The 12,771-nt window shown below is 37.5% G+C and overlaps 2 protein-coding genes across 3 annotated transcripts in view; one reads left to right on the top strand and one right to left on the bottom strand.

The window, feature by feature from the left end:
* The window catches only part of SAC3A (SAC3/GANP/Nin1/mts3/eIF-3 p25 family), a 93,790-nt gene that overhangs the window by 27,112 nt on the left and 53,907 nt on the right, over positions 1 to 12,771 (bottom strand). For both annotated transcript variants that reach the window (XM_089437810.1, XM_089437809.1), the window contains exons 6-8: positions 5,563 to 5,815; positions 4,957 to 5,415; positions 4,671 to 4,811 (exon numbers count right to left, since the gene is read on the bottom strand). In XM_089437810.1, coding sequence (XP_089293936.1) covers positions 4,671 to 4,811; positions 4,957 to 5,415; positions 5,563 to 5,815 — 853 coding nt within the window. The remainder of the gene's footprint in view (positions 1 to 4,670; positions 4,812 to 4,956; positions 5,416 to 5,562; positions 5,816 to 12,771) is intronic.
* LOC149156011 (uncharacterized) lies at positions 11,079 to 12,231 on the top strand. Its single transcript, XM_089439463.1, has 3 exons — positions 11,079 to 11,226; positions 11,327 to 11,468; positions 11,597 to 12,231. The coding sequence occupies exons 1-3, from the start codon at positions 11,079 to 11,081 to the stop codon at positions 12,048 to 12,050; spliced, it is 744 nt and encodes a 247-aa protein (XP_089295589.1). The 3' UTR covers positions 12,051 to 12,231.

The following is a 12,771-nucleotide window of genomic DNA, read 5'->3' as shown; positions in this document are numbered from 1 at the left end:
GGGTATATAATGAATCGACAAGGTGTCTATATCTCATGGAAAAAATAGAGGAACCACCCTTGGATCTCATAATAAACTGGACAACAGAAGAGAAAGTGCTCCTCAGCATCTACCTCTTGGAGATGGCACAACTAGCATACCCTATCCAAGCAACTAATCTAGTGGTCACTCTCAATCTATAATCTATAAGACCCAACTCTAAACTAGCACGAGGGTATCCGTAAAGCATGCATCCAATGGAAAAATGCATAAATAGGTCAAATAATGAGTCAATCTCTCACAACCATGAAGTATTCAACATAGAAAGCCATTTTTAAGCGTAACCCACCCTAGGGGTTAATCCAAGTGACCCTCACAAACTGCCTATAGATGTCCTCTCTGATGATCCTATTCAGCACTTGTTGTGTAGGTAGAAGGTGACCAAGTGTGTTCAAGGGATATTTCAAAGCGGGGAGGCAAATGCAATGAAACATAATGGCAACGGATGTTAGAAGATTTGAGACACCAACGTACCAACATTCAGAACAAACCAGAGACTAATGGATGCTACGCACTCCAATGAACAATAGGCCAAGTACAAGTACCAGTCCCATGCCTCTGCAGTAAAAACTAAGCTCTAAATGCAGTGCAAGAGAGAGACAAGGCCAAACAAAGCAAAAAATGTATCCAATCATACAACAACCCAATCAACTAAATCCCCATTCAACAAAGTGGTTATTAATCACCACTAAACCACTAATCATCTACAAAGTTACTAATCATCACTAAACCACTTGAGAGTAGAAAACATGAACGTGCCTCACAATACATGTAGCCTCCAACAAGTAACCTAAAGTGTTTTCTATCAACACATACAAATAAGGAGTCAACAAGCACCCCTTACAAATGGACCATTTTAAGAAAATCCACTAGGACAAGAAGTTATTGATAAAAACAAAGATTGAAGCACCAGCAAATAGGGTGCTCAGCATAGCAACAAAATGAGGTCCAAACACCAAGCACGTAGAACCTTCAAATTGATATACCAATAAATCTAATCACAAGTCTTGTCAAATTCAATTTTCAAAATAAGGTACCACTAACTAGTCTCTCTAGCCCAATCCATAGTGAATGCAAAAACCATAATGTCAAGAATGAATCTCCCTTGGACAAAACCAATCTACTCTTTGCGCCACATATCTATTAACCAAGCAAATTCTCAAAGACAAAGACTTAGCAAGTTCGTCATGATTTTATAAGCAATTATGACCAAAGTAATAGCCGACCAACCCTCATTGGAATCTCTGGGTACATCCTTAGGAATTTGACCGACCCCAAATTAAGGAACTCTAGACAGCAAACTAAAATGAACACTTCAAAAGCCAAACAACAAAAATCATCACCAATGGTGCCCCACATGACCTTGTAGAACTCTCAAGGAAGACCAACCATACTTAGCCACTTGCCTTTCTACATGGAAGTCAAATCAACATAAAGCTCCTCCCTTGAAAATCTACCCAACCTATCCAAATCACCACTAGAAACCTTGGAAGGGACAACCCTACAACAAGCATCATTGGCAACCACCACCCCACCTATCAAAGCACAAGGAGCAAAAATATTTCCAAAATGAGACCTAGACATACCTAGGACCTCAAGAAGGTTTTCAACAATAGAACCATCAACACTATGCAAACCAAACACCTTTCTAACAACCACGTTCCTCTTGAGGAAGTCAAAATAGAACTTGTATGCCTCATCCCCCATGAAAACGTGAACAAACCCAAGAATCCCTAGCACTAGTCCTCTATTTTGTGAAGTCTCATTATAAAGATCCTTTTCAAGAAAGATGAAAATCTCCTCGAGGCATTGCCAAGACAACAACAACTCCCTTCTACACTTGAAGGTTGTTATTCTACCCAAACCTCTCATAAAATTAATAGTATGACAACCAGTAGCCTCCCACCAAAGGATCCACCCCTAAAAACCCATCAACCAAGCTAAGAGGTTCTACGCTCTCCGAACTAGGATTGGAGATTCCTCTAACTCCAATGGGACACATTAAGCTAGAATAGAGGAGGAGGAAAATCAACCTGGGACGCAACAAAATCACAATCTAAATTGATAGATGATCTAATCCTGTCACATCCATGGAGCAAAGTTTACCTTGAAAGGTCATACACTCCCAATCAATCTAGCCGAATTTGAACCCTATCCCATCCCTTTCTATAATTGGTCCAAGTGAACCAACCACCATAGTCAATACCCTTTTGTTTCCAGTTGTGGTCAAAAATCTAAAGAATGTCCTTACAATGGGACATAACCTGCTTTTCTAAACCATTAATCACAACCTAAGCCTCTACAGAGCAATCACCATCCTACTCCACCATAATAAAATCCCATCCAACAATCAACTCAATAACTAGAAGAGATGAGGCCATCCTATCCCAATATTTGGTTCGAACGCTAAGGCTCGATGTGTCTTTTGTAGCCTCCTAAGCAGTTGGAGTAAATTTCCCTCACAATATCAACATATCTATCTGCATTGAAAATTTAACTTGCCGTCAACTTTAAAAAGTATTCTTGATCCATCTCTAACAACAGACATGGATATAATTGCTTCTAATGCTTCAATTTCTTGTCCAGCTGAAGTTGGTTTTCAGCACTTTAAGTTGTTTATCAACCATGGACATTTGTGTTGACAAATGTCTTATAACCCCAACCAAACACGGAAAATTCCAAAGGAAGCAAAATTCTTAAAAACTGGTGGACATTGCCACCAAAAATAATTAATAAATCATTTGTTTATGTTGAAAATGTAGAATCAAATTTTTTTCATGCCGTAAATTCGATCAAAACACCTAAGAATGATTTATTAATATTATATGATACAAATTTTGATTGTTTTATTGGATCCATCGGGTCTTGATGTTGGGTCCACGGACCCACGTTTTTAGATACAGATTCACCCAGAACTGTGTACATCCACCACGTAATTGGATCCTTCAAACCTGGCAACAGATCCCATGGTACTAAAATAGATCCTGTGCAACTATCCCTCACACACCGAATCCCAAGAAAACACATCAGAGTTTTTGGTTTATTTATTTATTTTGTAAGGATATTTGCTACCTTTTTGAAACCCTAAAAAGAAAATATTCAATTTACATTTTTAGATAGCTTACTTACTTGTAATTTGTGGGCTGTATAGTCGTATAAATTAGTTAATAATTACCTATAGGTCATATATCACATGATAATGCTAGTAGGAAAGGTCTAACACATCAAAGTTTTCATTTTCACTTTTTTATAATGCTAAGAGGAAAGTTTTGAGACAATACGTAGATAACAATATATAGTGTACAAAGGATAGCTGTGTTGTCCTCCAACTCTAGGTGAAGAGTGCTCTTACAACAGTATGATACATAGACTATAGCATGTTCTCAAACAATGTACAATATTCTTACTACTGTAACGAGCTGGGAATTTTTAGATTTTAACGCAAATTTCAAGGGAGATGACAGGTTGATCATGATGTAGAGTCAAAATATTCAAATTATGAGCATGTAAACCCATTTTTGGACACGTAGTTAGACCTACTCTACATCATCATATCAATAAAATGATCATTGATGAGACACTAAATTTTGTATTTTATAATTATCCTTTTTGTCTAAAGCATGATGCATCTTGATTTCAATCTTCATATTTATGAATTATCTACTGATTTCAGTTCCATTGTTGTGATTCATGAAAGGTTTTGATTTCTAGCTTTGAATATGTTTTTTAAAATTAAAAAAATTATTATTGTATTTTTTGTACATGGCATTTCCCCACCACATATCCAGATCCTGCCTTTTCAAAAATCTCGTGGATCAAGAATCCGTATTGATATCCATTTCCGTTTCCTGGTAATTTAGATTTCTGTACATTGAAAGGAGTAGAAGCTTTTTACGTCAATATATATTAATAGTTTTCAAGGATAAAGAAAATGAGTGTTCAAACTGGATGAGAAATACAGAAACTATAAGAACCATGAAAATTTCCAGTTGCAAGCCTTTCTCAAGAATAGTTCATTCAAGATGTGACCAATAAAGACTACAACGCAAGGAAAGTATGAGATCACTAATGGCAGAAAAGTTTTTATCGAAAATATTTGCCAAGAAACAGAAGTTCAACCCAAGCATTGGTAAAATAAATGACACAGAGCCAACGTTTAGAATGCAAGTTGTCTGAATATCAATGCAGAAATATTCATGAATATAGGTATAAATTGACAACCTAGTACAGAATAAATCATCAACAGGACAAATGAAAATAACAAATCATGTAACCCTCCAACCAGGGGTAAATAGATCAATTGCTTGAGAGGATCCTGTTGCTCACTTCCAGTCTCGCAACTATAGAGAAAAGTAATATATTAATATTGACTTAAAATTGGGATCTTACTAGGTTGGGAAGTTTGAAACAAATCTTTAGAGATTAGGTGTGCCGTGTTCACTTAGTTTTCAGACAAGACAAACTATTAGATAATAGCACTGATTTCATAAGATATTTATCTATTAGTATAATCATATTTAAAAAATGATTTTGACCCTTTCACAAAAGCAAGAGAATTACTTTAGAACAATATTTTTATCAAGTATAACAAACTAGCATTCAGAGATTAACTGCTCAAAATCCACACTAACCTTTACTGTAAATTCATTTCTAATACGCTGCACTGTAAGATCTTGACGAATTGACTTCAACTGGTCACATTTATATAAATAAGTCTTTGGTGAATTCTGCACCATGGCCAAAGCTTCTTGCAAGACTTCTTCTGGCCTGACCTGTACAGGAAAGAATACAACCAAATAAATACCTGGTAGAAATATAATTTGACAGAAATGTAAGCATCATCAGGCACTAGAAAAGATGAGAAACAATTTCAACCATGAATTTCAAATTAGACACCAATAACGAAAATGTCATTACGGTATTTGGATCAGGAGCAGATGTAAGCCGCAAGTAGCGCTTCTCTATTTCCTGGCATGTTCCTTTGACCGTTAGAGAATCCCAGCCAATGTCTTCAACTGCCCCTCCACCACTATGTCCATAGCTCTTAGTTGTTGCACCACTTGCAGTTCCATTCAATATAATTGCAGGCTCTTTAGTCTTTGCACCTCTTCCATTTTCTTTATCAAAACGTTTAGTCCTGCTTTCTCTCCGTTTCCTCTCTTCTAGTGTTTCAGTAAATCCTCGAGAACCAAAACAAAGCCCACCTCGCCAAGATTCTTCATCAGTATCACTAGGACTATCCCCAGATCCATCAGCAGTTGGGTCATCACCTTTCCGTGCCTTCTTTATTGGCCGTGCAGACATTTTGTTTGAATCAAATGGTTTCTGCATGTGTAATTGTGTGCTCTTGTTCCATACTCCATTTACTGCAGCTACCTGCATCACATGCATTATGGACTCTGTAACAACTGTAAACCAATTCAGAACAATGTAACTTACATACTTCTGGCTTTATACATTTATCTATGTTCTGAAACTAAATTCCTAAGAATTCTTAGGTGTTAGACTAAAAGAGAGATTTACCTTACTCTGCCCTTCTTTCAAGGGATTCCACACCCTTTCCTTGCTGAACCCATGATTTACAGCAACTCCTTGTTCCTGCCCTTCTTTCAAGGGATTCCACACCCCTTCCTTGCTGAATCCATGATTTACAGCAGATCCTTGTTCTTTGTCTGGTTTCTCTTCAACAGCAGGCTCCCATCGACTCTTATAGCGCTTCCCCTGATTGCGTTCAGGTTTTTGCACCGATGCCACAGATACAGTGCTATGCATATTCCTAAAACCCCAATGGTTATTAGTTAGATATCCAGTAATAATGCACCATAGACATGAAAGAAGTGTGCAAAAGAATTGTGTAAATAATCAAACATATGCTGATAATAAACGCAAAAGAATAGACTGATACTGAAACCAAACACGATACAATAATTACTTTTAGAAATAACCAATTGACTCAAAAGGTACTTTTTAGCTTCCACTCAAGCATCAATCAAGAAATAAACTTCAAAAAGGAAAAAATCATAAAATGCTACTTTCTTTACAGAGATTCAGAATCTCAACACAAGTCGAAGGACAATAGCTCGAGTGGAAGCTAGCGGGTTTAATTCCCCTTTCACCCGAAGTCTATCGTCCGGAGACATGTTAGCCCATGTGGCAAAAATTTGTACAAGTTGAACATTCGTGTTGAGAAAAAATCCTACAAGCCCAAAAGGGCAGTAATCTTTGAATATCTTGAAATTGAGGTGAATAGTTTGATTTTGGGTCTTTCCCAAATTAGTCCTCTGAACTTTGAAGTTACTGATTCACTGTTATTGTTAACAAAATATGACTATACAGAAAATGTTATCATGCATGTTCAAGTTAAAAGATTTATCTTTATGTGTCCACTTAATCTTGGCAACTCGATAGAGTCTCATATGTACACACAAAAAACTCAAAAGATGGAGCTCCTCCACACATAAACCTTCTTCTATAGAATGTAGCTCACACTAGAGGATGGAATTAGGAATAATCCTAATGACAAGAATGTTGACACTCCAACTTGAGTACATCATTGTTGATTCCACCTATGTCCCTAATTATGTGTTCAATCTATAAAGGTGTCGATTCATATGCCAGTTATTTTTGGTGACAAATAGTTATCGTAGTAATGTGGATGTCTAAATAGCACAAACATTGCAAGTTTACCTACTTTTGTCATGTATGTCTTTAATATTGTCTATGTTAAATTTCTAATACCAGCCCGATGGAGCTCCTCCACACATAAACCTTCTTCTATAGAATGTAGCTCACACTAGAGGATGGAATTAGGAATAATCCTAATGACAAGAATGTTGACACTCCAACTTGAGTACATCATTGTTGATTCCACCTATGTCCCTAATTATGTGTTCAATCTATAAAGGTGTCGATTCATATGCCAGTTATTTTTGGTGACAAATAGTTATCGTAGTAATGTGGATGTCTAAATAGCACAAACATTGCAAGTTTACCTACTTTTGTCATGTATGTCTTTAATATTGTCTATGTTAAATTTCTAATACCAGCCCGATTTCTAATACCTTCTTCTATAGAACGTAGCTCACACTAGAGGATGGAATTAGGAATAATCCTGATGACAAGAATGTTGACACTCCAACATGATTACATAATTGTTGACTCCACCTATGTCCCTAATTATGTGTTCAATCTATAAGGGTGTCGATTCATATGCTAGTTATTTTTGGTGACAAATAGTTGTCGTAGTCGCATGCATGTCTAAATAGCACAAATATTGCAAGTTTACCTACTTTTGTCATTTATGTCTTTAATATTGTCTATGTTAAATTTCTAATACCAGCCCAATTTATTTTCTTATGGCAGTTTATTTTATCCTCGACAATTTATTTATTTACCCAAGTAAATATTGAATCACCGAAAAATAAAATCACTGGTATTTTTAACTTCAAGAATTAAATATATGCAGTAAAAATTAAATCAGAGAGATCAATCACACATCGCAAAAATAATTCACCCACAACAATTCTTTGTCATCTATTAATTTAGAAAATCTGGGTTTTTCACTGACAGAGATACAAGGAAAAATACAAAACCGGAACTTGTAACACGGCTCCCTCAGAACATAGTATTCAAAACCGGAACCGGTGACTAGACTAGTCCACCTATTAAACCGGTTTTGGAACCGAAACCAGAAAATCCAGATTGGTCAGATCTCAATGAACCAGTCTATAAAAAAATACATGAAATAATTAATTTTTAATGAAAAATAAAACTATTTTAAAGATTTAAAACCATGATCCCAAACCAATAGAGAAAAAACATGCGAAGCTTTCTCATTTATATAACATGTAAGGCTGAATATATCAAAATGGCATCCCGTGCAATACATATCAGCAACAAAATACACCGTTAATGAGGCTCTAAAATTTAAATGGCTTCTAGAGTCCAAAAAAAATTCTACAAGCTATGGGGCCAATGGCCTACAAGAAGTTTACATATCAATGATCAACATGAACACTGCTCTTCATGATCAAACTCATCACCACTGCTCAGTGTTGATAATATCGCCGAGATATCGGCGATATTCGTAAATATCGCGATATTTTCGGCCAGACGAAATATCGCCGACCAAATATCGCGATATTTTCCAGTTTTTAAAATTGCGCGAGATTTACGATATTTCGGCGATATATTTGAAAATATCGCGCGACGACCTTAAATATCGCGGGTGACCCTGAAAACAATACGCGCGGGCTATATAAATCGATTTTTGGTCTTTTTGAAGTCATTTTGGTTTTTTCTGAGCGCTGGAAGGTTGCTGCCAAGGAGGGTTTGAAGCCAATATTTGCCAATACAGGTACGTATTTTTAAGAAATCTGACTTGCACCATGAAAGAGTAATTCAAATTAATACGCATGAGGAGAAAGCCCGATTTAAGACTGTGTGCCCAACACATTGGCAATGTCACTTATGATGAATAGCATCGTTTTGACTCTTGAGTATGTGCTTCGTGTGGTACTGGTACCCAACGATCCTGCACTAACTGCTTCAAAATATATTTGAATAAGGTCCTGTTTTTCCTTGTAGGTGATAAATGTTACTCTCCTTCCATTGTATATTCAAATGTAGCAATCTCTGTGTTTCCTTTTCAATATTTTGTTGATTAACTGCTTCAAGGAATTATAACGATGGCTAGGCACCGTTATGTCATTTAAGGAATGCCAATGCGTGCAACTTTGTGAATTGAAATTAAGATTGAAAACTTTACACTTTTACCTGTGTGGCAGTGTGTTATTGATACCACAGTTCTAAGATGTAGATGATTCTAATTTCTGAGAGCCCATTTGGTGATCAACTATTCTGGGTTCAGCTGATTCCGTAAATGTTTTGCAATCCTAATAGGGCCCATTACCATATTGGCATATAATATATATGGCAACACATGATAATTATTAATTATAATTACATGGGTCAGAATTCTGTGGGTGTTGTTTTCTTTTTGTTTTTGCACTAGATCATGTATGAGAACATGTTTTCTTAAAGATAACCTGATGTATGTTTTTAAAATTTCTGAATGTTGCATTGTGTGGTTTTGGAATTGGACTCTTGTGATTTATAATTATGCACAGCGTGACAACAGTGGTATAAGTTATAAGTTATAACAGTTATATATTTTTCCCATGCTTGGCATAATTCTGAAAGAAATTGTTCTCATTCCATGCCAATTTGCTATGTGTTTCATGTGCCATTTGGATACCTCACGTTACAACATGTTCATACTCTTTTGTTCAAGAGTATTCAACAGTCAACTTGTATTACACTTCTATTCAACAGTCAAGTTAAAATTGTTTTGTAAAATGATGTGGTTATTTGTAATTTGAAACTTTCGTATTACTTATTAAGTTACTAATTCCAAAATTTTCTAGGTTTCCTTTTGAGTTAGCCCACTACAAAATACAAATATGCCAAAAGCCTTGGACCCATTTTGGGAGTATGGGAGCCCTGATGGTGGAACAAATCGTGCATATCTTACATGCAAATTGTGTGGGGACAAGATGACAGGTGGGATTACACGACTGAAATACCATCTTGCTAGACTCAGTGGACATGATGTTGGGCTTTGTACAGTTTCTAGTCCGGAGCTTATACAAAAAGCTCTTGAGGCAATTGAATAAAAGGACAGAAAGAAGGAAGAGGCGGAAAGAAACAAAGTTGAACGTGCAGGTAGATCTTTCGGGATATCTTCTCCTGATTTTGGTGTTGAGGGTAGTCGGCCTAGTGGCCCTAGTGGGAGGGGCTCCACAACTGGCACACCATCACATGCTACTGCTAGTGTGAGTGCGAGGTCATCATTTTTTGTTCCACGAACAGGCGTTGGAGCACAACCTGGCATAAAATCGCTTGTTAAAAAAAAGGAGAAGCAAGAAGCAGATAGAGTCATGGGGAGGTGTATTTTTTGGAGCGACTTACCTCTCAGCATCACGAAAACCAATCCATTTTGGCAGCCAATGTGTGATGCTATTGCTGTTGTGGGCCCAGGGTACAAAAGTGCCACATATGAGTTGCGGGGGCCAATTCTTCAAGCAGAAAAACAGGACATCAACTCTAGATTGGCGGAGTTGAAAAAGACATGGGAAGTCACTGGATGCACAGTGATGTCTGATGGTTGGACAGATAGGAAGGGTAGGACCCTTCTAAATTTCTTGGTACATTGTCCTAAAGGTACCATGTTTATTAAATCGTTGGATGCATCAGAACATATCAAAGATGCAGCAACGATATGTGAGTTGTTAGATGGGTTCATTCGGGAGATTGGTGTGCAGAATGTGGTGCAAGTCATAACAGACAATGCAGCTAATTATGTGTCTGCCGGTAGAATGCTTATGGAGAGGCATCCCACATTGTTCTGGACTCCATGTGCAGCGCATTGTCTTGATTTGTTGCTTGAGGATATGGGGAAACTCTCCTTCATCAAGGAGGCAGTTGATATGGCTAGGAGCATCCCCAAGTTTATTTATAACCATGCTTTTGTTCTTAGCCTTATGAGGAGGTTCACTAAAAACAAGGAGTTGTGGCGTCCTGCCATCACACGTTTTGCCACAACCTTTATTACTCTTCAGTCTTTGCTTCGATGTCAGTTCGAGTTGAAGCAAATGTTTGTGTCTGATGATTGGCGTAATTGTAGATACAACAGGAGACCTGATGGGATAGCCATTGCAAAAATGGTGTACTCTGAGACATTTTGGCGTGGAGTAGAAGAAGCATGTGCAGTTAGCAAACCTATAGTAAAGGTTCTTAGATTAGTGGATGGAGAGAAGCCTGCAATGCCTTATTTGTATGAGGGCATGGATAGGGCCAAGGAGGCCATTTGTTCCTATTATGCAAACAAGGGTTCTGCTGGCCTTGATAGGCAGATGATGTTATGGGATGTGATCGATAGTCGGTGGACAGGGATGCTTCATCGACCCATTCATGCAGTAGCACTCTTCCTCAACCCCGCATTTTCATACAAATGCAACTTTGATTTTGATGACGAGGTGATGGAAGGGCTCCATTCCTGTATTCAGAGGATGGTACCTGATCCTGAGCTTCGTAGCAAAATCAATCGCGAGTTACAGTGTTATCAGGATTGTGTTGGCCTATTTGGCTTTGATGATGCCATTAGGGAAAGGGCCCTCTTCATGCCACGTAAGTGACAAGTCATCACTCATTAGAAATTAGAAATTTGAATTTAATTATGTTTTAATTTTTAACTTTTTCAATTTTTTATTTCATTATTTTGTTGTAGATATTTGGTGGCGAAGCTATGGTGCAAGGGCACCAAATTTGCAAAAATTGGCTATACGAATCTTGAGTCAAACATGTAGCTCTTCAGGGTGTGAGCGCAATTGGAGTGTATTTGAGAAAATACACGCCAAAAAGCGCAACAGGTATAACTTTGAACTCAAGCCTTCAATTGAGCAATTACACTTATTGTAATTTTTAATTTTTAATTTATGACCTTCAAGTGTCACGAGTCATGAGTCAAGACTCATTACTTTTTTTGACACTCTTACAGGTTGGAGTTCGCACGCCTCAACGATTTGGTGTATGTGCATTACAACATCCGACTTCGAGTGAGGCAAATAGAATCACCAATGGATCTAGATGCCATTTCCTTAGACAATATTGATGTATTGTCTCCGTGGAGGGTGGAGTCTGAGGAGCCCATATTGGAGGAGTCACCTTCATGGTTAGAGCCAGTGGCAGATGATCCATTAGAGCAGGGGCAGCAAGAGGAGGACTCGGAGTCAGAGGAGCAGCAGCACTTAGAGGAGGAGCAGGAGGAGGAGGACACTGCGGGAGCATCAGCATCAACACCATCTGCTATAGATATAGGAGAGCATAGCTCCATGCCTAGCGCTCATTATTTGACATTAGGTGCAGAGGCAGGGTCAGGGCCTTCTACTACTAGGGGCAGGCCTGGCAAACAGCCCATCATGTTTTCCCGTAAAAGGGGGAGAGGGCAGTAGATAGATAGTTGCTAGTTTTATTTGTTATGCTACATGTAACTCATGATGATGAGATACTTTTATATATGTGATGTTATTTTGTATTGGTTCTCCACATTTGAGTCCTTGAATGGACAATTATCAGGGATCAGCAGGATTTGGTATCGCCTTTGATATATCATTTCTATTTGACATCATATATATCAGTGTTTTCTTCATATTTATGTGCCAATGTGTTTATTTCATGTTGTTATTGCTTTATATGTTTAAAAATCTGAAAAAATGAATATATTATGCATTTTTTATGCTTGCCGATATTTGCCGATATTTTCGCCGATATTGCCGATAAGATATTTTCTGGACCCTCGCTGATATTTTCCCGATACCGATATTATCAACATTGCCACTACTAGACATGGGATCATCAACATGAGCTATAGAAACATCATTTGGCTCAGAGTTTTAGGTAGTAGTAGTAGCAGTAAAACTAGACATCAAAACTACAAATCATTGATCAACATGATCACTCATAAAACTCATCGCCAATTCAACACTATTAGAAATGGGCTCATCAACAAGAGCAACATAAACATCATCTAGCTCAAAGTCTTAAGACATGGATTGTTCAACCTTATAATATGGTAGAAATTGAAAAAGTTTAACATGCCTAGACAATGATTTTGATTTGAGTGAAGGGTTCATCTCCTCAACCTTATAATATGGTAGAAAAAGCTTAGCATGC

The sequence above is a fragment of the Pinus tabuliformis genome, chromosome 9 (genome assembly GCF_031772625.1).
Source record: "Pinus tabuliformis cultivar Carrire ecotype Pingquan chromosome 9, CPIR1, whole genome shotgun sequence".
NCBI lineage: Eukaryota > Viridiplantae > Streptophyta > Pinopsida > Pinales > Pinaceae > Pinus > Pinus tabuliformis.
This window is presented reverse-complemented; position numbering and strand designations above follow the sequence as displayed.